Raw genomic sequence first — 24765 nt, 5'->3', positions numbered from 1 at the left:
TGGCTGGCTAGGGGAGTGTCTGGCTGGAGGCCTGAGTCACTCCAACACCCCAAGGCTGAGCAGGGGCTTCCAGAGGACTGGGAGGATGTCCTGGAAGCCAAGACTACTGTCCAGTCTGTAAACATGAGGTTTTCAAAGATTATTTAGTGCTGTGCAAAAACGCTTACCGCGAGTGACACGGTATGTGGGGGGGAGGGGAACAGCCTATGAAACAGTGTCAGCAGCTCTTTTCTGTACCTGGTGGTGGTTGAAGCTTATTGTTATTTTCTTCTTTACAATTTTCTGTGTTTTCTTAATTCTCAACATTGAACGTGTATTACTTTTAGAAACATTCTTCAACAAGCACGTTTGAAAACAAATATTGGAAAGTGGTTTTTGCCACTCAGAGAGTACTCTAGCCTACTTCTGCCTCAACGTATGCCTACAAGAGGGGGCTTCGATGCTTCTCACCCACCGTGGGTGCCACGGAAGGGAGGCAGTCCCGCCCCACTCGGCGGGGGGGGGGGCTTCAAAAGGGTTTTTGGTCAGTTAGAAGCATCCTGGGGTGGGGGGGGACTGGTCAAACGTTCAAGGTTGTCCTGACGCTAAGCAGGCCCTGTCTCAAGAGCTGCTGCGCCGGCAGCAGGGACAGATGGTGGGCCTGTCATGAACTGACAGATGGACAGAATGGTTTAATTCAAAACAGCTTATTAAAAAAACAGTTTATTAGCCTCTGTGCTGCCCCATGCATGTGACGAGTGGCCCCCTCCCCAGGTGCCCTAACCTCCCCACCTGAGCATCTGGAGAGCAGCTCCGCAGTGGGCCCCTGACCTGAGGCAACAATGTCCTTGCTCCTTTGACTCCAGTCCCCTTGCTCCTGGCCAGGGGTTAAGCCCCACCTCGAGATGCCATGGGGATGGTCTCTCCTGAGTGACTGTCGCCTCCAGCATCTGAGAAGAAGCCTCCGCCCCCAGGGGCCGGAGCTACGTCCACCTGGATGACACCATGCACCTGGGAGAGCTGGGGGCTGTCCAAGCTGGCAATGAGCTGGCGGGGGCCTGGTCGCACCGGCACAAACTTCTGGTGTAGCGTCACTGTCTCGTTGCCCCCAATGTCCCTGTGGGCAGAGATAGGGTCATGGACCTGGGGTGGCTGGGGGTCGAGTGGAATGGAAGGACTGATGGGGCTCCCAGGAAGGAGGGGCAGAAGGTGGAGCCCTTTGGGCATCTCTGGGCCCAGCTGGAATCTCCGCACCAGTGGCCAGGACAACGCCTGAGCCCCTAGGCCTCCTTGCCTTCACCTCTGCATAGGCAGGTCAGCTGCCACACGCTCCGCTGCCTGAGCTGGAAATCTTCCCTTCCTCCTTCATCTGATCCCTCCCTCCTTCCCCACCCCCACAAACACCTGGACCACCACGTTGTGTCCTCCCCCCCCCATCACCAATGCTCCTGCCCTAACCAGACCAGCCATCCCCATCTCATCTGGCGTTTTCAGGGCCAAGGAAACTTCAAAATGAGACTCTGGCGCTCAACACAGTATTGCCAAATAACTTCAGGTTTGCCAAGAAAGAAAGTGGAAGGTCATTAATCATCCTCGGCTGCAATCATCTCTCCAAAGAGGAAGGAGCATCTTTAATATCGCCAAACACTGGAATGGTGTTATCTCAGAGAAAAAGGCAAGTCCTTCCTGAGAATAGACAATTGGCATCTTTAAAAGTGAGGTGTGTGTGTGTGTGTGTGAGAGAGAGCGAGGGAGATACATGTGTGCATGTACACACACATGTACTATCGTGTCTTCATTTTCTCCCTTCTCCATGGACCTCTGGAAATTTAGTCCCAGACCTTCCCTCTGGGAATCAGTATCATAAGCCTTCCAACTGGCCTCCTTGCCTCCGACGTCCTATTTTATTTTCCCACTCGAGTCACTTGGAGGTGAACCAAACCGCAGGGGTTTGGCTGCCTCGGTGCTGGCGCTTACGGGATGTGGCGGCAGCTCCCTAACCCGACACACAGGCTCACTCTGACTCAGCCCCGCCTGCACGGGCCTCATCATCCCCCACCATTCCTCCTGCCCACCAGCCCCAACAATGAGCTCCTTCCCCTCCCTTTCCATGCTTTGCTCCTGGGCTGGCTCCAGGCCCAGCTCACACAGCCTCCTCAGTGAGGGCTTCCTTGGGTACCTCCTGCCTTCAGGGAAGTGAACCGTGTCCTGCTCTGAGCTCCTGCAGTAATCCGCACGTGCGCTTTACATGCTGGACATGACTGCATTTCCGTCACACCTGCTCGAGCCTGTTAGCATCTGTCCTTTCCTGCCTCTGCGTGAACCCTTGCCTCTGGCCCCTTCTTCAACCCAAGCCTGCCTTGGGGGATCTACTCTGGAACTGGACTCTGTGCAGACATCTCAGTCCTCTAAGGGAATGAGCCAACCCCACCTTCAGAGATGGGCTCTCCTCAGGGCAAAACATTTAGCTTGGAGTCTGCTTCCAAAGGGCTGCCCTGGACCATTGGACTCTTCTACCGCTGTTAGCTGGTGTGGTTTAGGACAAGTTACTAAACGTCTCTGATTCTCACTTTCTGGTCTGTAAAACGGGAGTGAATGTAAAATAAGGGGGTGGGATCAGATGGTCTTGAAGGTGTCTCTAAGTTCCATGAAGGAGAGAGTAAGTGGAAGGCAGGGAGATATATATGGTCTTCCCATTAAGTTACAGACCTAATTTCTAGATTTCTTACTATAATATATAACTAGACATTGAGTCTATAACTTAACAAGTAGGTTATGCTGTCATTGGTTACAAATTTGCATTTTTAATTCATGCCCATTTTTCCACAGATACAAACTTCAGGTTGTTTAGGCTCACACCAGCCTTCAACACTACTCTCCTTAATTCAGACTAGACTTGAACTGTACTATATCAGAATATAGACTTTATTGGTAACGTTATTTCCAAGAGAAATTGCTTTTCGGCTTCCGGCTAGGAATGCCAAGATCTCTCCCAGCCGGGGCCGCAGTGTCAGGCAAGACCTGACACACCCACGTTTGCCCATTAAGTTGAGCCCATCAGCTGCTGGGATGTGCCTGAAACTGAGTGCAGGTAATGAAACCGACTCTCTGACAAGGACACCAGAAATTAGACATTGAAACGAGCATTGTCCTTCAATTATGTACTTGTTCAATCATGTTGCCAAGGCCTGAAACATTTTTAAAAACCTCTCGGATGTGTCTTGAGAGCCACTGAAAGAAAACCACACGTACACCACGCGCACCAAGTCCGTCTCTCTCTCCCTTCCACCACCCACGCTGAGCGCATCCTCTTTGAGCCTCGTTGCTGATTGAAAAGGGCACACTACCCACCTTTTCCACCTACCTGATTAATTAGTCTTAGCTTTAAATGGCTTCAGGCTGTTTCTCCAAAGTCAAGTCTACCCCAGAAGGCCTCCCTTAAGGACATGCTAGAGAAGGTGATTCAGGCTGTGCGGCAAATTCCCCAGCAGGGTTTGGAATAGACTTCCAGCCTCCCCTGGTGACTGGGTTGGTGGTGACAACAGCCATCCCGGAGGAGTAAGTTTGGAATGTTTATTAAGTGGCCAGTCACCCCGTTGGGTGGCACACCTATGCTTAATGGGGTTTCCATACCACAGCCTTTGATGTGCAAATGAGAGCGATACCTGTCTTGGAATCTAATATGCCTGAACCAACAGCCCAGGGGTTTCCCCTTCTCAATCGTTCTGTAGACCCTCCTCCCTCACCTGGGCATGCAGCAGAGGGGAGCCACAGAATGTCTAAGGAGGACCTCCCTTGAGAAACCATCATCCAACCCTCTCATTTACTGGAGAGAAGACTGGGGCCCTTAAGCAGGGGGAGGCTCACACAAGCCCCACAGCCACAGAGAGGGACTGGATCTCCCGATGCTCCCAGGCAGGGGCAAGAGTCAAGGTATGGTGCAGTTGCTGAGGGGAATCCACTCTGGGGAACCCCTTGGACAGGGGAAACCCTCCATCATCTGCAGTTGAGAGATGCCTACAGAGTGAGCTCACTGGGAGCCCCAAGCGGGACTCTCTAAGCTGCCAGACACCCTTGCAAGGTGAAATGGGGAAAGCACTCCTTTGTGGCCTATCACGTCATCCAGGGCCAAGGCTGGGACAAAGCTCAGGAGAGCAACCTTTCAGCTTTGTCCCACTGGCAGAAGTGGGGACCACCACTGGGTGGATGGAGACTGCTATATGGCCAGGGAAGGAATGGGCAGGGTGGGCAGGGACCCTCTGCTTTTCCCACCCAGCCCCTCCACAGGGGCCATCCCTTTCCCCCTTTCCTTCAGGCACTCTTTGTCAAAAGAGGAAAACAGCTGCCCCTGTCACCAGAAGTCTGATCTTAAAGGTCAGCCAGCCTCTGGCCTTCTCTGCTTTCCCTCTGTGCTATTCCAGGGAGGGTCACAGCAGCGTGTGTGGCTCTGTGTCAGACAGGACAGCCTAGGCCCAGGCACACAGGCGCAGGGTGTGCCCTCACTGGGCGCAGGGCCTCACCAGGTCCAGGGTGAGGCCCAGGTGGGCTGGCAGAGGGCCTGCAGCACAGGGTTCTCTCCTTGGGAACTCTTGCTTGGCCCTCATGGCACAACGAAGCCACAGGCTTGAGAGCCTGCTTGTCAGGCGGGCCACAGTGGGAAGAGCAGAGTCTGCCCTTTGTGAGACATGGGCACTAGCTTCCCTATCATAAGACGGAGGGGACGGTGGCAATAATCAAAATAGGAACTACCAACAGAGGCTCGCGTTGTGCCAAGCCCAACACTCAATGCTTTTGTGCTCAGCTCACCTAACTCTCACATCCACCCTTAGAGCCAGGGACGGTTGCTCACCCCGCTTTCCCGCTGAGAAAACAGGCTTAAAGGAGGTAAGTCACGTGCTCAAGGGCACATAGCTAGTGCGTGCTGGAGCTGAGACTGGAGTCTTAGGATCCCAAAGCTTTGCTTTTAATCGTTGGATGCTCTCTAACGAATGTTAAAGCATTTTTGCGGTCTGCAAGTGGGATAATAATCCTGAAGCGTCTGGTCAATTCCCGAGTGGTGGGCACATGTGAGTGACGAATGGCTACTGATTCCTAGGGGAGGTGTTCGCTCCCCAGCGGGACAGTGAGGAAGGACAGGCCCGGCACTAGGCACGCAGCAGATCTCTTTCAATGCTCCCCCACTGAACTAAATCCGGAGGTATTGCTGGCTGACTCCAGGCTTCTGTGTTGGGTCCTGACTGACCACTGTCCTGACCCAGAGAGGAAGCAACGTGGGACCGGGACATTTCTGCCCAGGCAGAAATGGGCAGGGGTGGGGGCGGGGAGAGGCCAGACTCACCCCACATTGAGGATCTTAGGTCTCTGTAGCCCGGAGCCCTCAAGCCGGAAGACGACGTTGGTGAGGGTGACAGGCAGGGGGTTCTTGAAGACAATCTGTACTTCGCACTCCTGGCCAACCACGGCTGCCCCCAATAACTAAGGGAAAAAGAGACCCACCTCCACCTCAGAGACCCCCAAATACAGGGGACTCATACACTCCACTAGAGAGGGGAAAATTCCAGAATCAAAACCTCCCCAAGTCCCACATTTCCACCCCCAAGAAGAACAGGGCTCCACAGATGCCAGAGAAAAAACTCCAACCTCTTCCCCAGCGGAAGCTTCTGCAGGATTGGGAATAGGAGATCTGATTTTACAGGTGAGGAAACTGAGGCCCAAGAGCCCAAGGCCAGTCCCTGACCTTCCTCCTTGGAACTGCTCATCAGGCTTAGTGTCCTTTCCCCTCCCCCTCCGACTTCCCTCAGCCCCAGAGCATCCCTCATGCCCAGCAAGCCCCACACACCGTGAGGGAAAGGTCTGGGGTGCGCAGACGGAAGGTGTGCTGCTTGGCCAGCACCTGCCCATTCTCTTTGACATGGCCCGAGACGTTGAGCAGCATGGACCCCTGGTCTACGAGGTGGGGCCGGTATTCCTTGTAGGCCACGGGCATGGACACGCGTTCCGCTGGGGAGAAGAGGCAAGGTGTCACCTAGGCCCGCTCACCCAGACATGGCCTCCTGGGGTCTCCATGTCTACAGCCCTGGGGTGCCAGGTCATCAGTGGGGCAGGGCAGGGAAGGAGCACTCACAGGCCCCTGGCGCCAGTACCACTTCTTTCTTGCTCTCCTTGAAGACAGACCCGGTGACACCGGTGTAGAAGGTGACTGAGAGGTAGAGGTGCAGCTTCACTGTTCGGCGACTGCCGCCACGATTGGTCAACACCACGCAGACGGTCAGGTCCTGCCCCATCACTGCGTCCTGTGCCTCCACCTGCATCGCCACATCCTCGGCCGAGTCTCGGGTGGAGTATACATTGGGTTTGCTGCCGTGGGATGCTGCTGTCTCCACTGCTTTGCGCTCTGCTTCCGAGCCTGGGGGTTGAGGGTAAGGGTGAGGTCATAGCGCAAACCCTTGGCGTGGACCAGAGCTGGCCAGGGTGGGGGAACAGTACCTTCTGGGTGTTTATAAATGTGGGTGACATCATCTCGCATGTTGGATCCAATGGCCTTTGTTATGATGAGCGTGCCAATGGCCTTCTCTTCCACATACACGATCTTAAAACTGCCGTCATCCTGTCGCTGCCAGTAAACTTTGTCACTGTTGACCTGTTGGGGGATGGTGGGGAGTGTGAGCCAGGAATGAGACAACCAGAGGGTCTGAAGGTAGGCCTGACCGCCCCCCACCCCCAGATGTCTTCCCCTGAACCTAGGAGCCGCAGGGAGGGCTGAATCCAGAAGTTAGGTACTTCCTGGCACAGCCAAAGCTGAGCCATATGAGGCCAGAGAGCAGGGAAGAAACTGGGAGGCTCCTTGCAGTGCATTTTGGCATTAATAACAGTAATCCCTTATGCTCATTCACGGACTTTACGACTTATAAAGCAGTTTCATACCCATTATTTCTTTTGATCCTGAGCACAGGAAGCACAGCAGCCATTATTATCACCCTTTTACAGTTGCAGAAACCTAGACTCTAAATGAGTGACTTGCCCAAGGTCACACAGCTACTCTCAGTCAGCGGTGAAGTCAGGACCAACGAGAGAACCAAGGCCTGACACCAGTCCTCTGGTGCTTCGGAACCACTCAAGAAAGCACCTGGACCATAGCCCTCACCTCGGCAAAAATGAAGGGCGTGTCGTACTTCATGTAGACCAGGCCATTCTTGATGGACTCCACAGAGCAGGGGCCGCAACAGAAGATGCCTAGGGGAGCAGGATAGAGATGAGAGAGTCACAGAGGCTGAGGGGATCCTCTGATTCTGGGGAGAGGCCCACCCATCCAGACCCAGTGCCCACGGCCTCAGGTCAGCTGTCATCTGGTCCAACTTGGAGAAGGAACACAATGAAAAGCGCAGTTCCATTGGACTTCAGTCAGCGAGGGTGGGGATCAGCCTGCCTTGATAACCAAGTCATTGGCACATCCTTCCTCTACTGGCTGAAGCTGGGTGTCAGCTGGGACCCCTAGAAGTCAGGAACCCCGTCTTGCATCAAGACAAACTCAGAGCCCAGGGTGGCTCTGCTTGCTGGCTGGGAAAGCAGCCACCATTCCAGAAAGATCCAGAACAACCCTCAACTCCATAGTCTGCGGTGTGTCCTCTCTGTGGGGAGGTGGGAGGAGAGCTGGTGGGAAAGAGATTCTGTTCTTGGCATGCTTGGGAGGGTTTTCTAGAGGAGATGGGCTGACAAGGAAAAGGCTTGACAAGAGAGGGCACAAAACAGGAAGTGAGGGCCATCCAACAGGAAAGATTCTTAGAAAAATGCCTGGCACTATGGTTTCCTTTTACAGATAGGGACACAGGCTCAGGGAGGCCAAATAGATGTCAGGATCTGACAAGACAGTCAGATACAGAAACAATGGAAGAAGCTAATATTTACTGAGTAGCTACTATGCTCCAGGCATAAGGCATGGTGCTATCCTCTCTGATACATGATGATCTCACTTAACGCCCCCAACAACCCTATCTGGTATACATTATCCCCATAATATAGAGAAGTGATCAAGCTGGAACCTGGCCTGGGTCTGGCTGGCCTCAGAACCCTTGCCTGGTGCCCGCCACAGAGATGACTGAGAGGGAGGAATGTAGGCGAGGCAAGAGCTATCTGGCTTGGGGTGAGGAAGGGAAAGGTGGGGAAGAAGGCAGCAGGAGGGGCAGGCCTGGCTGCCTGGCGCTGGAATGTGAAGGTGGAAAGGGACGGCTGTTTGAGAACAGAGCGTACAGCAGATCTGGTGTTTGCGGGAATGTGTGAGCTGTGGAAAAGACATCAGTAGGTCATGCCATCACTGATGATCTCTTAGGGCTGGGCTATGGGGCCCATTTTCTTCCTCTGACCTATCTGAACTCTGGCATTTTTCCATCCTATACACACAACTCGTAATGAGCAACAGAACAGACAAGAGAGGAAGTTGGTGAAAGTCAGAATGTGTGAAAGGAGTCAAGGCCTGGTGAGGCTCTGCTGCTGACCTGACGCCCCGTGCCCTAGAAAAAGTCACTCTCCCTCTCTGGGCCACCCCTTCCCACGTGTCCCACAAAGGCCTGCAGTGATCCCAAACCTAGCTCATCTTCAGCGTCACCAGGGGAGCTTTCAAAAATGTAGATCTAGGGGCGCCTGGGTGGCTCAGTTGGTTAAGTGTCTGACTTCAACTCAGGTCATGATCACAGTTTGTGAGTTCGAGCCCTGCATTGGGCTGTGTGCTGACAGCTCAGAGCTTGGAACCTGCTTTGGATTCTGTGTCTCCTTCTGTTTCTGCCCCTCCCCCTCTCAAAAATAAATAAACATTTTTATAAATAAATAAATAAGCATTTAGGGGCACCTGGGTTGCTGAGCAGTTAAGCATCCAATTTCATCTCAAGTCATGATCTCCCAGTTTGTGGGTTTGAGCCCCATGTTGGACTCTGTGCTGACAGCTCAGAGCCTGGAGCCTGCTTTCGATTCTGTGTCCCCTCTCTCTGTCCTTCCCCCACTCATGCTCTGTCTCTCTCTTTTTCTGTCTCAAAAATAAATAAATAAATAAACAAACAAACAAACAAACAAACATTAAAAAGAAAGAAAAATAAAACCAGAAATATCCTGAAAGAGAATAGGGAACTTTTATCTCATTAAATTCTATACCTCCCCCTAACTTCCAAGCATGTATTACTTAGCATGTATTAATAACCCTTTTAACTTAAAAAATGACTAAATAAAATGGTCCTTTGATTAATTACCCCCAGGATGTTTAAGTAAAAGAGTAAATGAGAAGAGCAGGTGTGCTAGGGGGAGGGAAAGCTCTCACTGAATTTTCTTAACTCTTTTGATTTTGAGCCATTGAATATATTAACCATCATAAATAAAGAGTTAAGCAAATAGAGAGTTATGCAGAAAAATAAAAATAATGAAAGGTTGGTGAGTGATTAAAGAAACATGGGGGTCTATAACAAACCTTAAGAAAATAAACTGAATGTGTAATGTCTTAAAAAGAAAGAAAGAAAGAAAGAAAGAGAGAGAGAGAAGGAAAGAAGAGAGAAAGAAGGAAAGAAAAGAAAACAAAGAAACATGGGGGTTAAAGGGCCTGGTTCTACTGCCCAGATGGTGCTGATACTTGCGGTTTGTCACACAGGTTGGGAGACGGGCGTGGGGTCAAGGGGGCACAGGAGCCAGATGGGACCCAGTCTCACCACTGCTGGTTTCCTGGGGCGTGGCGTCCACCACCTGCCACCCACCAAAGCCAGAGGGCAGATCTGGCCTCTTCATCCAGCAGTCGTTCCACACGTGGAAGTTCCTGGATGGACACGGAGGGAGGGCTGGGTCTGAGCAGCCTGCCCAGGGCCTCCCTGCGCCCTCAGCTTCAAGGTCTTGGTCACCATCCCTTGGTCACCAGGGACGGGCAGCCTAGCCCTAGCCCCAGTCTCACCAAACAGAATCATGGTTGAGGTGCTCAAGAGGCTTCATATTCTCGTCAAAGTAGATGTCCATGGTGAGGGATGTGTCTGTGTCATGTGCCGAGTTGAAGTTGGTGACAGTGCGGGTAGCCAGGCCCAAGCAGCGCAGCACTATGGAGAGCCAGCGTTAGAGTTCAGGACCCAGGCAGGAGTGGGGTGGTGGGCAGGTGAGGTAGCAGGTGAGGAATCAATAGCAGGGGGACAAGGGCTACTGGGGTTCCCGAGCTGGGACAGAGGTCAGGAGGCCTTTGGGCCCGGGAGCACTGCAGGTTAGGGGAAGCCAGGCCACCTGCCTGGCCTTGTCCCTGCCCAGCCCTTTTCCCTCCTCTCCCCTAGGCCTCCCTAGGTAGTTAACACTAATTAATGATAATTAAGGTCAGCCTACCATCCACCCCCCACCTGTCCCTGCACTGTAGCCACTGCTGGGTGGGGCTCTGGTTCTCTCCTTCTTCCTTGTAGGGCCCAGGTTGCTCCTGTCCCAGTCCCTCCATTACCTGTTGTGGTCACACCGGCAAAGACCCAGCACTGGCCATAGGGGACAGAATAGCCAGTGCGTAGGTAGCTGAGTAGGATCTCCACGCTGCCCACCCAAGCCGAAGGGTTGGTGCCTCGAGAGTAATCACCAGACCAGTTTCCAATTAGGACCCCATTGTCATCCAAGGAGTTCACCTGCCCAGGACAGGATGGAGTTGTGTGGGGTTGAGGGAGAGGCTCAGGACTTTCCATGTGTCCATGTGATCCCCAGCCCTGCCCCTGCCACCACCCCTTTCCCCTAAATGCCTCAGAATCTAGCCAGCCTGAACACCGCCCAGGCCTCCCAAAGACCTCTGCCCCCCGCCCGCCGCCACTGCCGGATCTGACACAGTAATGTGAATCCTGGGTGTGCCAACTTTTGGGTTTGGCCCTACATTCCACAAGAGCTGGGACAGAAGCCAGGAAGGGTGGGGTGGGGCCAGGCAAAGAGAAGAGAGAGGGAGGGAGACCCCTCCTACAATACCCTTTGCAAGGGCAGGACAGGGCTGAGTTCCTGGAGAAATCAGAAAGGGCAAGAGCAGGGGGCAGGGGAAGCGGGAGGCAGACATGTCACAGCACTCAAAGACATGCGGGTGCTCACCATGGCAGAGATGACCCGGGAGACACTGACTGGGTCCCCACGGCCTCCGTATGGCATGCCCCGCCGGTCCAGGATGTACAGGCAGGCATCCAGCACTCCATGGTCAAACTGGAGGGAGGGAGGGCAGAGGTGACCCCTAGGCCAGCACCCACTTCCTCACCCCACCCCACCCACCTCTTGCTTTCCCAGGTGCACGTGGCCATGGCCAGCCATACCTGTCCGTAGTTCCAAGTCCGCTCGCCAATCTGTGCTTCGGTCCCATAGTAAATTCTCCCAGATTCATTAAGCACGTACTCCTGTCGCCAGTCCTCATGCTCCACGTACACAATGTCCTCTGTGTCCAAAAACACATATGCCTGGTCCCCTCTAGACCTCTCCCTGGGACCTGCCTGCCCCTGGGCCATCTCTAGAGGACTCCTGTCCACAGAGCAGGAGTGGGGACACTTATAGCACAACAGCACTCCTCCCTGGAAGATCAGAGGAAGCGTGACAGAACCGGTGGGAGGAAGGTGGCTATTACCAGAGCTCTGGAGAGGTGAGGGCATGTGAACTTGGGCGGCCACTGTTCTACACCAGAGCTAGGTCCCCTCACCTGAACAATAGAAGGCCAGCTTCTCCTAGGCACCTAGCCGGATTCGAGGAAGGGAAGCTCTGACCCTCCCTCCTTCCTGTCCACGCCCTGCCCCTGACTCCAGCAGGCTCACCTGGACACCATGGATTGAAGAGGATGTAGATCTCATTGTGGGGGTCAAAAGGCAACTGGAACTCGCCAGCCTCTGAACGTGTGCGGACCGTGAATTGAAACTTGCCGATGATGGCATTGGGAGAAGTGTGGACACGTAGGTTCAGATTCTGCCCGCTGGCCTTGGTCACCTGGGCTTTCCAGCCTCCACTGCCCCCCTTTCCCACTGGGATGATCACATGTGTGCCCTTCCCCACCTCGGGGTTGTTTCCTGGAGTAGGAGAAGCAGCAGTTAGCTGGTGAGGCTGCTCTGAGGGGAGATGGAACCTTGGACTTCTCCCAGACCAACCAAGAATGTGTATGACACACCAGTGTGTGTGTGTCCCTGAGTTGGGCCATCACCTTTTTCTGTGACAGACTCTGAGAGCAACTCTGTCCCCACCCGATGCTTGCCCGCATGCCAGGGCAGAGTCCCAGTCCAACATCCCAAACCTGTTCCCCTGACACTGAACTCAGAGGTGGGTAGAAGGCCACCGTCACCCTCTGTTTGCCTGCCTGTCCCAGCGACTGGGCTGGAAAGGCAGAGCTGCCCTGGCTGGGTCCAAATGCCCCTGCCCCTGGTGATCCTGAAGGTTAACCCTGCCTACCCCCTGGGGCTGCACTTCCAGAGCCTTGAGCATCCTGGTGGCAGTGGTGGGGGTACCTGGGAAATTAGAGGCTGGGGTGGGCATGGCTAGGCCCTAATCAAAGGGTATGAGGAGTCGCCCGCCCCCGGCAGCAGCATAATCACCAGCCTGGGCAGTCAACGGCCACCAAGCAATGCGGTGAGGGAGGCACCTGCCCTGGGCCATGGGGACACAGAAATAGACAAAGCTGGGGAGAGAGGAGAAAGAGAGAGAGAGCCAGTCACACCCTGGAAGGAGAACAGTCCCAGAAAGAAAGACACACAGAGGTAGCAACAGTGAAGGGGAAGCTGAAGCAAGCATCCGAAGAGAAAGTATTTTGAGACAGACGCCCCAGGAGCCTTGAAGAGGGTGAGCTTAGGAACATGGGACACCAAGACCCTCCCTGAGACACACTCCTGGGTTTGCACCTGTCTTGTCTGGCAGAGGTGAGAAGTGGGGTGAGGGAGCTTAAAGATGTCCCTCTGACCCTAATACGAGGACTGGAGGCCCTGCTATCCATCACTCTCCAATTCTAGGGCTTTCACCCTCCCCACTGCAGGCCCCACTAACCGATAAGCAGCTCCAGGGCGACATGATCAGAGGACTCATAGGGCCGAGAGAGGTGGAGGACCATTTCAAAAGGCTGCCCCCGGCGTAAAATCAGCTCATCATACTCAAACTCATCTGTGTGGTGCTCTCGGCGATTCCGGTCCGAGCGTGAACTCAGCAGATCCACACCGGTCACTACCAGCATGCCCTCTGCAAAGCCACAGCTCTGGGTCAGCGAAGTCCCATGGGAGGCCCAGGCCCCCAGAGATGCCAGGATGAGTCTCAAGCCCCATAAAGGCCTTTCAGCTCTCAGATAAGGTGGATAGGAGAGCCTCACCTCTGATGGTGCCGTCTCCAGCTGCATTCACACCACCACTGGCCCGGGAGCCAGGCCGGCGGGAATCTGAGCCCCGGGAGTCTGGTCTTCGACCCCCAGAGCTAGACCCTCGACCCCTGGAACCAGACCCTCGGTCTCCATGGGGCTCAGGTCCCCAGTCAGCATCCGTTTCATTTCGGCATGAGCAGCAGCCACAGCAGCGAGCCCAGAAGGAACGGCCTCCTCGACGAGACCGTCTGTCTGGCTCTGGCTCTGGCTCTGGTGAAGGTGTGGTGGGGGGCTGCCAGGCGTTCCCGCCCCAGCGGCCCACATCTGAACGAGGACCGTCCATCATGTCTGTGTGGAAGAGGTAGGGAGGCTCTAATCACCCACTTGGATCTTCTGTGCTCAAAACACCCCAGCTGGCCCACACAGAAGCCCTCTAGCTGGAGAGCTGACTCAGTCCCAACCAGGTGAATGTGATGATCCGATCCGGCCCCAGTGATTCCCCCAGACTCATCCACCACCCCTCCTCCAAGACTCCTTTCAGACTCACCTAGAGAAACTTCACACACTGCAGAGAAATCTTTCCCCTCTTACCCCTACAGCGACATCCCCCAAACTAGATGACCCACTGAGAAACCTGCTCTTACGGACCCATCCCAGAAATGAGTAGACACTTGTCACAGCCTCAGGACCCAGAGCACAGCCCATCCCCTGGCTGGCTCCCTCCAACCTGCCAGCTACTCAGTCTAGTGGTCCATGAAGCTGCCGCTTCTTAGCAGAGATTCCCTGACCCAAAGTTCCTTGTAGGAGATGGGCAGGTGATATGCAGGATTTGGGGTCCTCATCATTCCCAAGTTCCGGTCACACACCGATGCGCGGAGGCGGGGCGCTGCAGGTGCGGGAGCCCAAGGTCCCTGGGGCGCGGAGCCTGGGCGTCGGGGCGACCTGAGGGGGCCAGCAGGCTCCGGCAGGCCCGCACCCACCTTGCTGGGGCCCGCTGGCGCCTCACCTCGCCGCGGTGTTGGCGACAGCAGCGCTGAGTCCGGCAGCCGGGCTTGGACAGGTCGCGACTGCTGGGACGGGACGGCCGACGCGGCACGAGTGGAAGGTGTGGGGCGGGCGGGTAAAGTGGTTTATGAGGGGGGAGGGCGGGGCCAAGCTGCAGGGAAGGGGAAGCCCGATTGCCTCATCCCCTCACTTCTGGGGAAGCAGCCTGGTCTCTGGGGGCTGGCTCCAGAGGCAGCGGCGGAAATGAGACCTGGCACATCCCCTTTCCCCTTTCGAGGAATTGAAGAAATGAGAGGAAGCAGGGTGGGGCCGGGGTCTGTCAGGATTCAAAGCTGAGGAGAAAGCGGAAGGCCTTGTGAGGCTGCCCCCACGGAGGGACCCCACTCCAGACTGGTTACGGGTGCACAAGGGGCCTTCTCTGGGTGAGAAGCCCCGAGGACAGTGGGGCAGACTGACCCTTCACCCAAGCCTCTGGCAGTGGGTCCCCTGTTCCCAAGCCAGTGGGGGAGGGCTGCCTCTGCTCTCATAGGACCCCAAGGTACCTCAGCCTCTTCCAGGGACTGGTTCAGCTGGGCCAGGATCAGCCCTGTGAAACTGGCCCATGGGCCTGGTCCTGCCCAGGGAGGTCCTGGGATCCTAAGCAGCAGACTGGTGACATCAGCAGCCAGGCCCTCAGACTGGCTCCACCAGCCAGCCCCTGACCTGCCGGCTCTACCAGATCCTCTGACCCCCCCACCCATCTGTCCTTCCTTCTTCCTCCAGCTGCTTCACAGCCCTTGGCATGAATGAACTGCCCCCAGCTTCCTGTGTCCCTACAAGTTTGGGATTGGGTGCGGGGCGGGGTGGGGGGGGATTGGTGGTAGTAAGTAAGGGTCAGAGTAGGAGCAATTTCTTGTTTTCTGCCCCCAAGCTCCCTGGAGGGGGGCTTGGGGAAGGTTTAGGCCCTTGCTCTGAGGCTCAGGTGGGAACCAAGGCCCCCTCCCCAGGCTGCAGACCACCCCTTCTCTCACTGAGAGAGGTGGCTGGTCAGCTGGAGTCCAGGATTCTCCGACCTGGAATTCTTTCCAGAAATCCTGACCAACCGGCTCCAGGCACCTGTCCTTGTGTATCCCAACCCCACCCTGGCACTGGGCGAACACCACGGATGCCACAGAGGGAGCCCTAAGGCAAAGAGGAGGTCAGGCATCTCTGGAGAGGCTCTCCTGAAAGTTCTTCAGGAAGCTTGGGGCCCTGTCCTTGGGGTCTCTTCCCTCCATCCCGCCGTTGTCCTTGCTGTGCCTGTGGGCCACTGAAGAGAAGACAGTGAAAACAGGGTTGGCAAGAAGACACACGGAAGCCGACTTGAGGAGAGGCTGAATTTGGTGATGCATCAGGCAGAGAGGGTCCTCATGGAAAGGAGACTGAGACTCCAGGACCTGGGTAGGAGCTCTCCACACCCACAGTGACCTATTGCTGCCCAGCTCCAAGCCCCTGACCTGGCAGAGGGTCTGTCCCCACCTCCAACACTCGCAAGGCACACATGAGTAAAAATCAAAATTCCAGGCAGGTCAGCCAAAGGGCTTTGTGGAGGGGCTATAGGTATCACTACAAACATGGGAAGGGGCAGGGCCCTGAGGGCCTGGATTGTGTGGAGCATTTCCCAGGGAACCAGGAAAGTATCTGTCACTCTCTCTTTTGTTTCAGTCTTTTCTCCCACCTAACCAGGTTTGACTCAGTGCCCTCGCCCCTGAGCCACTCCCCTCTCCTCCCTCCAGGAGGCTCAAGTGCCCTGGGACTCTAAAGTCAGGGCAAGGGGCGTGTATAGGAGGGCACCATGGGAGCAGTTACCCAGCTCAGGACCTCGGGAGCTGCGGCCAGTCTTGGCCCAGCATCCCTTATCAATACAGCAGCACGAGCATGAGCCTGGAATCCCAGACCAAGGTGCAGAGACCGCTTTGGTGCAGTTTCCTCATCAGTACAATGGGCCTAACCATCTCATCCCTAACCACTTGTGAGGCTCGACTGAGATCTGGTATTTCCGAGGGCTCTTTAGTGGCAGAATGTGACTCATGAGGATGGATACTGTAGTCACCAGAGGGCGGAGCAAGGGCACCTTGACCAGCTCCTTGTGGGAACAGCTTTCTCAGCTGTAGTGAATGAGCCAGGGCACAGAGGGCATCTGGAAGGGGCAGAGTCATGGGAGAAACTTTTATGAGTCCTTCTAGCTGGCCACTTACAGCTGCTTTGTAGCCCAGCCCCAACCAGAACCTGGACCCTAACTCAGTCCCAGCTCCAGCCCAAACCAGAAGGTAAACTCAAATGCAGCCCTGGCATTTAAGGCACATGGGGTAAATTCTGCCCCAGGATGGAGACTCTGAGTTCCCATGGTAAGAAACAGCAGGACCAATCATAAAATGAAAGTGCGAGGATGAGCTGATACACCCTAACTCTCTCTTTTTCTTTTCCAAAACAGGTGGCAGTAGTAATGGTGGTGGTGGCGGCTGTGGTGGCAGCGGCGGCAGCAGTGGCGTAGCAGCCTGAGGGGGCCTCTCCATTGTTTATTCAGTCCCAATAAGTTAAAGAACAGGGGTGGGGAAGAATCTCCTAGGTGAGGACGCTGTTAACTGAAGGCAACAGCTCGGCCAGGTGCTCAGAGATGCCCGCTGCTTGGCACAGGGGGTTGCCTTGCAGGTTGAGGAGGACCAGCCTGGGGCAGGAGGCAAGAGGCTGGAGCGCTGTGGGCTGCTGGAGGCCTTGGGCAGGAGAGTCAAGGAAAATGAGGCAGGTTCCCCCTGTGCTCCTGTGTATCCATCACTGTTCTCCCTCAAGATCAGGGGCTGCTGCCTGGCAGGCATCTTGCACACTTCCCTGGAAGGAATAAGGCTGTAGATGGCAAACATCTGCCCATGGACCCAAGCTGGAAGCCCAAGGAGCAAGCCAGATGTGGTACGAGGAGGCCTGGTGGGCTATGGCCAACAAGAAAGCTAGCTCTGGCTACAGGGACATCCACAGCTCAACAATGGCCAGAGGTTGCTGAGTGGAAATGTAGGCCAAAGGTTACTTTAACTTCCCAAAATTTTTTTTTATTTATTTATTTTTATTTATTTATTTTATTTTTGTTAAAATTTTTTTTAATGCTTTTTATTTATTTTTGAGAGACAGAGAGAGACAGTGAGAGCAGGGGAGAGTCAGAGAGAGAGAGGGAGATACAGAATCTGAAACAGGCTCCAGGCTCTGAGCTAGCTGTCAGCACTGAGCCCGACGTGGGGCTCGAACCCATGAACCATGAGATCTGACCTGAGCTGAAGCCAGACGCTTAACCGACTGAGCCACCCAGGTGCCCCCTCAATTTTTTTTAAAGGCAGGCTCCACACCCAACATGGGGCTTGGACTCATGACCCCAAGATCAAATGTCTCATGCTCTGCCGACTGAGCCAGTCAGGTGCCTTTAACTTCCAATTTTTAAGTAGAATCAGAATTCCCAATTTTTTGGGGCACCCGACTTCGGCTCAGGGCATGATTTCAGTTTGTGAGTTCAAGCCCTGCACTGGGCTCAGTGCTGACAGCTCAGATCCTAGAGCCTGCTTTGTATTCTGTGTCTCCCTCTCTCTGCCCCTTTCCTTCTCATGCTGTTTTGGTCTCTCTCTCAAATATAAACATTTAAAAAAAGTTTTTTAATTAATAGAATTCTCAATTTTTTAAATATGAGGCTCCTGATTTTTAAAATACCATGTTGTACCTGAGTACATCTGGATGTTGCTGGTTTATGACCTCTGATTTGAGGAAGTCACTTCCACTTGCAAAACCACCGGTGCAAGTCAATGATGGCCCCACACAGCCCCAGGCTATCCTCTCTCCTTGGCTTAGACCCGCCAGAGCCCCCTTTCTCACCCACCCTGCTTGCTGTCTATCCTTTCCCAGCCTGGCACCTCACCCCACCCGCTGTCTGAAAGGCACTCAGAAAGGATACGGTTGTTGCACAGTGAGAGCTCCTGTAGTCGGGGCAGGTTGGTGACACCGTCCAGGGACTCTATGGCATTATTATTGGCCTGAAGGACCTGGAAAGCAGGGAGGGCAGGGAAGACCAAGCAGGGCAGGCAGCTGTCAGCCTGGGACAAGCAAGTAGGGAGCCTGGGGTGATCAGCTTACAGTGCAGGGAAAGGCCCCTGGGGTCAGGCGAGGTGACTGAGGCAGAGAAGGCAAGGGATCGTTTGCAGGGGCTGGGAGGGGCTGGACACCTCTTTGTAGGGTGGGCAGACTTCTGAGGTAGAAGAAAAGGAGGAGGGCCTCCCAGGACAGTGATGGAAAAGCGCTTTACCTCTAGGCAGCGCAGGGCAGCCAGGGCAGGGGGCAGGGCTCGGAGACGATTGTGTGACAGGTCAAGATGAGTGACCAAGAGCAGCTGTTCCAGATGGCAGAGTACCGTCAGATCCTGAGGAGGGGGAAGAGATACCCGGTAAGGCTTGGGAGAGGGGCCTCAGCCTTTGTTCATGAGGCACTTATCCCCTGTGCCCCACACAGGCCCCTGGGGACCCTGACCGAGGAGAGGACAAGTAAGCTCACCTTATAACCCCCCACCTCGGCAGTATATGGTCCATATCAAGCACATGGCACAGACAGGGGGTGCAGGGGTTGGGTGGCCAGTGAGTGGATGGGGAGGAGGCAGACTGAAGTGCAGGCAGGGACAGGGGTGCAGGAGGGTGCTGGGGTGGGCACACATATTGGCAAGAGCGGGCCTGCTATGGCTGAGGGATCAGTCTGGTGGCGGGGAAGGTGGCTGCAGTGACATGCTGAAACCGCTGTGCTAGGAATACTGACAGGGAAAGACTACAAAGAGAGGAAACACAGAGTCTGGGAAGTTTGTCAAACATCCCTGGATACCACTCAGGCTTTAGGTGCCGGGGCCTGCTCCAGGGAGACAAGCATCAGAGTGAGCGGGGTTGAGTGGGGGCTCGCTCTGAGGGATGAAGGAAGATGTGCCTAGCCCTGTAGAAGGGACAGCACAAAGAGGCCCTAGTGATTCAGGATGTGAAACTAAGTAACAAGAACGATGGGGCAAATAACAGAAAACAAACTGGGAAGAGGAGCAGGCTTGAAGGAAGAGGAGTTCAACCTCAGGTAAGAAGAAAGTCCAGAAAGGCACCTGGGACTCAGCTGAAGCCCATGGAGAGGACACAAGAGCTAGCCAGGTGACTCGGAGGGAAGGAGAGAGGGCCGGCAGGTGGGGGCCCTCGGAAGGTGCACACAGTGGTCCTACCTTGTAACCCAGGTGCAGCACGCGCACCTCAGCATACTCCATCTTGAGCACGCTGTTCTCCAGCAAGAACTTGCTGCGTAGGTCATCCAAGTACGCTGCCCGCATCGGGTCCACGGCCTGGCAGGGACGGGTAAGGGGGGGCAAGGCACGTCAGCGGTCTTCCTGTTGCCCACTGGGCCTCCCCCTTACCTGTTCCTTCAGGTCCCACTTGCCTTGAGGGTCTGGAAGTACTGGAGCATCTCTTTCTCATACAGCAGAGGATCCAGTGCCCGCATCAGCAGGATGATGGTAAGCAGGCACCCTGAGGAGAGGGTGGGGAAAAGCACTGTCTCTTCTAGATCCTCTGCTCCCATCTCTTGACACCCTTCCTGCTCTCCCAGAGAGGCCCTCCTGGAAAGGGGCCTCTTTAGAGGAGCAGGATCTCAGGGAATGGGGCCTCACACTTATTCTCCGGTTCCAGCTCCTGCAGCTCCTTACAGGATTCAAGTTCAGACTGCAGCACTGTGGACTTCTCCACTGACAGCTCGCACCTGAGGATGAGCAAGGTGGGGGGGGGGGGTAGAATGTCCACTCAGCGTGCTGGTCACCCCCAGTACCCGGTCTGAGACCATCTGTCCGAGCCCCCGGCCTCCCACCCCAGAGTCCAGACCCGCTCTCCTTCCCTGCTTCCCTGTCATCACCTGAAGAGCTGCTCATCCGTGGCCGAGTCCCGGCACCAGGCCTCCTGGCGGCCTGAGAGAATGGGTGGTAGATGGGGGTAACCGTGAGAGGAGAACAGGGATACTGCTGCAAGGGGGTAAAGATGTAGAGGTTCTGTCACCTTTTAAAAGCACACACTCCTTGTGGGCATCGCCTGCTGTCCAAATGACACGAAACGTATGCTGGGGCAACTGGTCATTGAGGGAGGCAGCAGGCAAGTCACAGAGCTGGGAGCACCAGGTTAAGGAAATGCTTGGGCCTCACCACTTCTCTGACTGTCCCACTCCAGCCCCACCCCAGTCCCCCACTCTGCCCCACCCGTCCTGGGATACCCAGACGTGGCTGTGCCGGTTCCTGCCGTCTGGGGTCCTCCACTCTACAGCCAGGGGTGAGTCATCAACCATGAGCAACAAGGTCTCTGTCCTGGACCCCACCTGGTCCAGGGAACAAAGAGAAACCCATCAGCCCCAATAGCACGAGGCCCACATCCATGATGCTCTCCGGCAAAAACTGCAGGACTCACTAGGAGGGGCCGAGAGAAGGAGACAGTCAGACAGGCCTCATCCCGGCTCACGTGCAGGCAGCGCAGGGCATCCTGGGGGTCAGCTGGGGGGAGACACAACCTCAGGTCTCCTTAAATCCCTCTTCCAAGCCCTAAAAGCCCAGCCTCTTTCCCCACTGCTCACCTCGCCCCAGGAGCCAGCGGTGATAGAACCAGGCACTCTGATCATTGGGGTCGGTGAAGAAGGCGTTCTGTACCAGCTCCAGCTCTGCGGGGACCAAGGAGGCACAGGCTGTGACCAGGATCCTCATGGGCTCCTGGCTTCCCCAACATCTCACGCACACCCAGGAGTCCCTCCAGCCCTCAGTTTCATCTATCTGTTGGCTTTGCACGGTGGCTACATATATCAGCTGTGTCTTTCCCAGGGGACACCTGAGTTCCCTGTAGCCATCGATCGACTCTTATGCACCCCCAAGGCCAGGCACAAAGCAGGTGCTCAGTAAGCCCAAGTAGCAGGTTCAGAAACAGGGTTAGGCATCAGGGCTGGAAAGTATCACTGCAGAGTCCTCAGCACCCTCTGACCCTCCTTACCTTTGAGAAGCACATCCTCGGGGAGGCGTCCCTGGGGTCCAGACTCTGGTTGGGGGTGCAGCTGGGGCAAGAGACAGGAGCGGTAATGCCAGGAGGAGTAGTTGGAAAAGTTTCGGGTGATGAGACTGTCAGTGAAGGCTAGCTCCTCTGCAGGGGGCACGGCTGCCTGTGCAGCCACAAACCGCCGGTAGTCCCAGCAGTGAACTAGGAAGAAGGGGGACAGCACATCTCAGAAGCTGGGCAAGAGGTGCTCCAAATGCCTGGAGTTCCCATGGAGGCCCTTAGAAACACCTCTGTGGAACCATGGAGCATGCGTTTGTCTCCAGCATCCCTTCTGCCATCAGCTCAGTGGGCCTGTCCCGGCCATGCCTCCCAACTCTGGGCTTCACTGAGGCCCCATACCACGAGGTGGGACAGAATCAGCAGGCACGTACAGTTCCGCTCATCGACCTCGAGGAAGCGGGCACATAACTCCAGCTCCCGGGCCCAGTTGGGCTCGGGCAGGCGGCCCAGCAGCCAGCAGCGGTGGTGCCAGGTACCATAGGACTTGGGGTTCACCCGCAGGCAACTCTCCAGGAAGCCCAGTTCTGTTTTCACCAAAGAGGCCAACTCCTCAGGGGACCTGCACTCAGAGGGAAATGGGGCTCAGGGATCTCCAACACCCAACCTTCCTACACTCAGCCCTCCACTCCCCTCTGCTTATGCCCCTGGCTGCCCCATTCTTCCTCCATCGCTGGACCCTGGGCAGGGCAGGGCCAGTGCCATCTTCCTGGGGCCTTTAACTCCTACGCACTTTTGGGCCTCCAACTGCTGAAGCACCTCTCGTCGACAGTTCCAGAGGGTGGCAAAGTCAGGATTGGCTCCCAGAATCTGGCTTGTTAGTTCCAGCACAGACTCATCCAGCTCACCAGCCTGGCGCTTAGAAGACAGGTAGCAAGGTTAGAGGTCACAGGTAAATAAATAAATAACAAATAGAACCACCAAATATTCTGTGAGCCCCATTCTATACAATAGGTAGCATGCAGAACGTTTTATGTGTTTAAGGGTATTCTCTCATTTAATATTCACAACAACCTTATTCAGTAAGCCTCATTTTGCAGATGAGCAAACTGAACTTAAAGAGATTCAGTAAGTTGCCCAAGGTCACACATCTTCTAAGTGACAGAACCCACATATGGATCCAAGCAGTCCAACTCTAAGGCCCACCTCTTGGCCTCTGTGCTATCCTAAGAGGACCACCTGGTAAAGGGGCTACCTCCTGAGGGCCCCACCTTCTGGAAGACAGTCTGGGTGGCTGACTGGTAGAGCTTCAGCTTCTGCTCCCGCTCTAGCCTTTTGGCCTCTGCCTGTTCTTCCGATGTCTTCACCTTCAGGCGCCCGTGCTACAGGGATGGACGAGTTGGAAGGGTGCAGGCTACTCTGCAGGGGCTGACCCACCGAAACCCCCACTGCGGAGCCCCAGGTTTATACAGGGCAACGGAAGCAACGCCACGCGGGGCATGGACATGCGGAGGTGAGGGGCTTTGCTCAGACTTCTCACCATGGTGCCGGGTCAGGGTTCAGGACAGGGGAGGGGTCCTGTGGTAGCCTGAGAAACCTGGGGGGAAAGTGTCAATCATGGGAACCCCGCCCCCGCTAGCCCCGCCCCCAGCGATTCCCCGGTAGCCGCCCGCAAGCCTGGGAGGAGACCCCTGGGGTGTGAAAGGGTCCGGGGAAGAGCAGCGCCCATCCTGGAAGAACGCTCACCCAGACTGGGACTCGTACCCGTGCCGCCCTTCCCACAGCCGGATCTTCCGGGACCAGACCCGAGCTGGGGCACTTAAGCAATAGGGACGACTCCGCGCCTGGAGACTGCCGCTACCCGCCCACCCTACAGATCCCAGACACTCCCGCCCCCCGTGGGCCGACCCACCTGCGCGGAGGGGAGGCGTGGAGGACGCTTAGCTGCGGCGCCTGCCACCGAGTCCGGGCGGAGGCTAGAGCGGCGCAACGCCCCGTCTCTTCAAGGCGCAGCGCCCTCTGCAGGCCTGGGGAGGGGTCGGCGGCGGAGTAGGCGGGCTTGGTAGACGCGTGCGCCGGTACTCTGTAGAAAGGCTAAGTCCCTGTTAAACTTCTTGTGCCTAGGAGTGCGCATGCGCAACAGCGCGAGCGCCCGCGGTAGGGTCTGCAATTCTAGTCAGCTGCTAGAACTGTAGTCTAGTTGCGTAAGTTTCTTCTACAGCCAAGAGCTCACGCACTGGCCATCCTACTGACCTCATTCCGGCCACTGACCATCTCCTCAGTGCCACACCTAACTGGTGGAGTTTCCTGTCTTTATCTCCACTGATCTCGGAAGCTTTCATGTAGCTGACTTCCTTCCACTTGACACCCTTTCCTGGCTTCTCCTGTGCCTCTGCCCCTATCTTCTCATCTGTTCACCTTCGTTTACCCTAAATGTTGAGATCTCCACGGCCCTTTTCTCACCTTCTTACACATCACACACTATTCCTGGGAAGACGTTTACAAATCAAAGCCTTCTCCTGCTTGGAGTTGGAGCTCCCCAGACCTCTGTCCTGGGCCCACATATTCTGGCCCCACACTTTCTCTGGGTGAAGTCATCCACACTCATAGTTTTAATTACCACCTGGGAGCTGATAACACTCAAATTTGTGTCCTCAGCCCAGATGTCTCATGAGCTGTAATAACAAACATATATGTGCACACATACTCAAAAGCCTATTAGATATCAACTGGGTGTTCCAGAGACACCTGAAACTCCAAAAGTAAAAAGGTATCATGGTCTCCTATTCATTCTTAAACTTTGGCCTTTATGTTTCCTATTGCAGTGAATTGCAGGATTCCTTCCCCACTTTTCCTTAGTATCTCTTAAATACTCGCTCCATTCCCACCACACTAGAATTTAAGCTCATTTCTTCCCAGATTGTTGCAAGTCTTTTCAATGTTCCCCCAACTCCACTCTGTCCTCTCCATTATGAATTCATTCTCTGTGCTGTTGGATCAACTTTCCTAAAATGCAGGTTTGATTATATCATGTCTCTGTCTAAAAGCCTTCCATGGCTCCTGGACCAGCTCAGAAAGGTTTCCTGGAGAGGCTTCATGGCGTTCAAGGTGGCCAGTGAGTGTATATGCGTGAGTGAGCATATGTGATGCATTTGTGAGAAGTGTCTGTCCACATGGCATGTGTTCCTAGCTCACATTTAAGAATGTATGGCTTTAGGGGCGCCTGGGTGGCTCAGTCAGTTAAGTGGCCAACTTTGATTCAGGTCATGATCTCACAGTTCATGGGTTTGAGTCCCGCGTCAGGCTCTGTGCTGACAGCTCAGAGTCCGAAGCCTGCTTCAGATTCTGCATCTCCCTCTCTCTCTGACCCTCCCCCACCCATGCTCTTGTTTCTCTCAATAATAAATAAACATAAAAAATTTTTAATTATAAAAAAAAGAATGTATGGCTTTCAGTTCTGTGTATTTC

General features: G+C 55.0%; 2 protein-coding genes across 6 annotated transcripts; both read right to left on the bottom strand.

Annotated features, from left to right (window-relative positions):
* Nucleotides 1-712: 712 nt before the first annotated feature.
* On the bottom strand, nucleotides 713-14377 carry TGM1 (transglutaminase 1). Of its 2 annotated transcripts, none has more exons than XM_029951559.1 (15): nucleotides 14271-14377; nucleotides 13277-13612; nucleotides 12961-13149; nucleotides 11748-11996; nucleotides 11259-11377; nucleotides 11044-11151; nucleotides 10424-10598; nucleotides 9902-10040; nucleotides 9666-9769; nucleotides 7124-7212; nucleotides 6466-6619; nucleotides 6104-6385; nucleotides 5819-5979; nucleotides 5318-5454; nucleotides 713-1096 (listed from the first exon to the last, which is right to left on the bottom strand). In XM_029951559.1, exons 2-15 carry the CDS (start codon nucleotides 13608-13610, stop codon nucleotides 868-870), a joined length of 2469 nt encoding a protein of 822 aa, XP_029807419.1. In that variant the 5' UTR covers nucleotides 13611-13612; nucleotides 14271-14377; the 3' UTR covers nucleotides 713-867. The 2 variants fall into 2 exon arrangements, with proteins under 2 accessions (XP_029807419.1, XP_029807420.1); XM_029951560.1 differs by having other exon boundaries at nucleotides 14245-14376.
* A 2408-nt stretch (nucleotides 14378-16785) lies between these two features.
* On the bottom strand, nucleotides 16786-23366 carry RABGGTA (Rab geranylgeranyltransferase subunit alpha). Of its 4 annotated transcripts, none has more exons than XM_029952435.1 (17): nucleotides 23210-23366; nucleotides 22838-22894; nucleotides 22569-22679; nucleotides 22091-22215; nucleotides 21732-21919; nucleotides 21298-21501; nucleotides 20891-20974; nucleotides 20728-20810; nucleotides 20537-20638; nucleotides 20326-20431; nucleotides 20186-20237; nucleotides 19947-20035; nucleotides 19718-19806; nucleotides 19506-19622; nucleotides 18567-18680; nucleotides 18219-18306; nucleotides 16786-17001 (listed from the first exon to the last, which is right to left on the bottom strand). In XM_029952435.1, the coding sequence occupies exons 2-17, from the start codon at nucleotides 22838-22840 to the stop codon at nucleotides 16853-16855; spliced, it is 1704 nt and encodes a 567-aa protein (XP_029808295.1). In that variant the 5' UTR covers nucleotides 22841-22894; nucleotides 23210-23366; the 3' UTR covers nucleotides 16786-16852. The 4 variants fall into 4 exon arrangements, with proteins under 4 accessions (XP_029808295.1, XP_029808298.1, XP_029808296.1 ...); XM_029952438.1 differs by having other exon boundaries at nucleotides 22091-22209; nucleotides 23210-23352; XM_029952436.1 differs by lacking the exon at nucleotides 23210-23366 and adding an exon at nucleotides 23062-23170.
* Between the last annotated feature and the right edge of the window lie 1399 nt (nucleotides 23367-24765).

This window comes from Suricata suricatta, chromosome 9 (genome assembly GCF_006229205.1).
Source record: "Suricata suricatta isolate VVHF042 chromosome 9, meerkat_22Aug2017_6uvM2_HiC, whole genome shotgun sequence".
Lineage (NCBI taxonomy): Eukaryota > Metazoa > Chordata > Mammalia > Carnivora > Herpestidae > Suricata > Suricata suricatta.
This window is presented reverse-complemented; position numbering and strand designations above follow the sequence as displayed.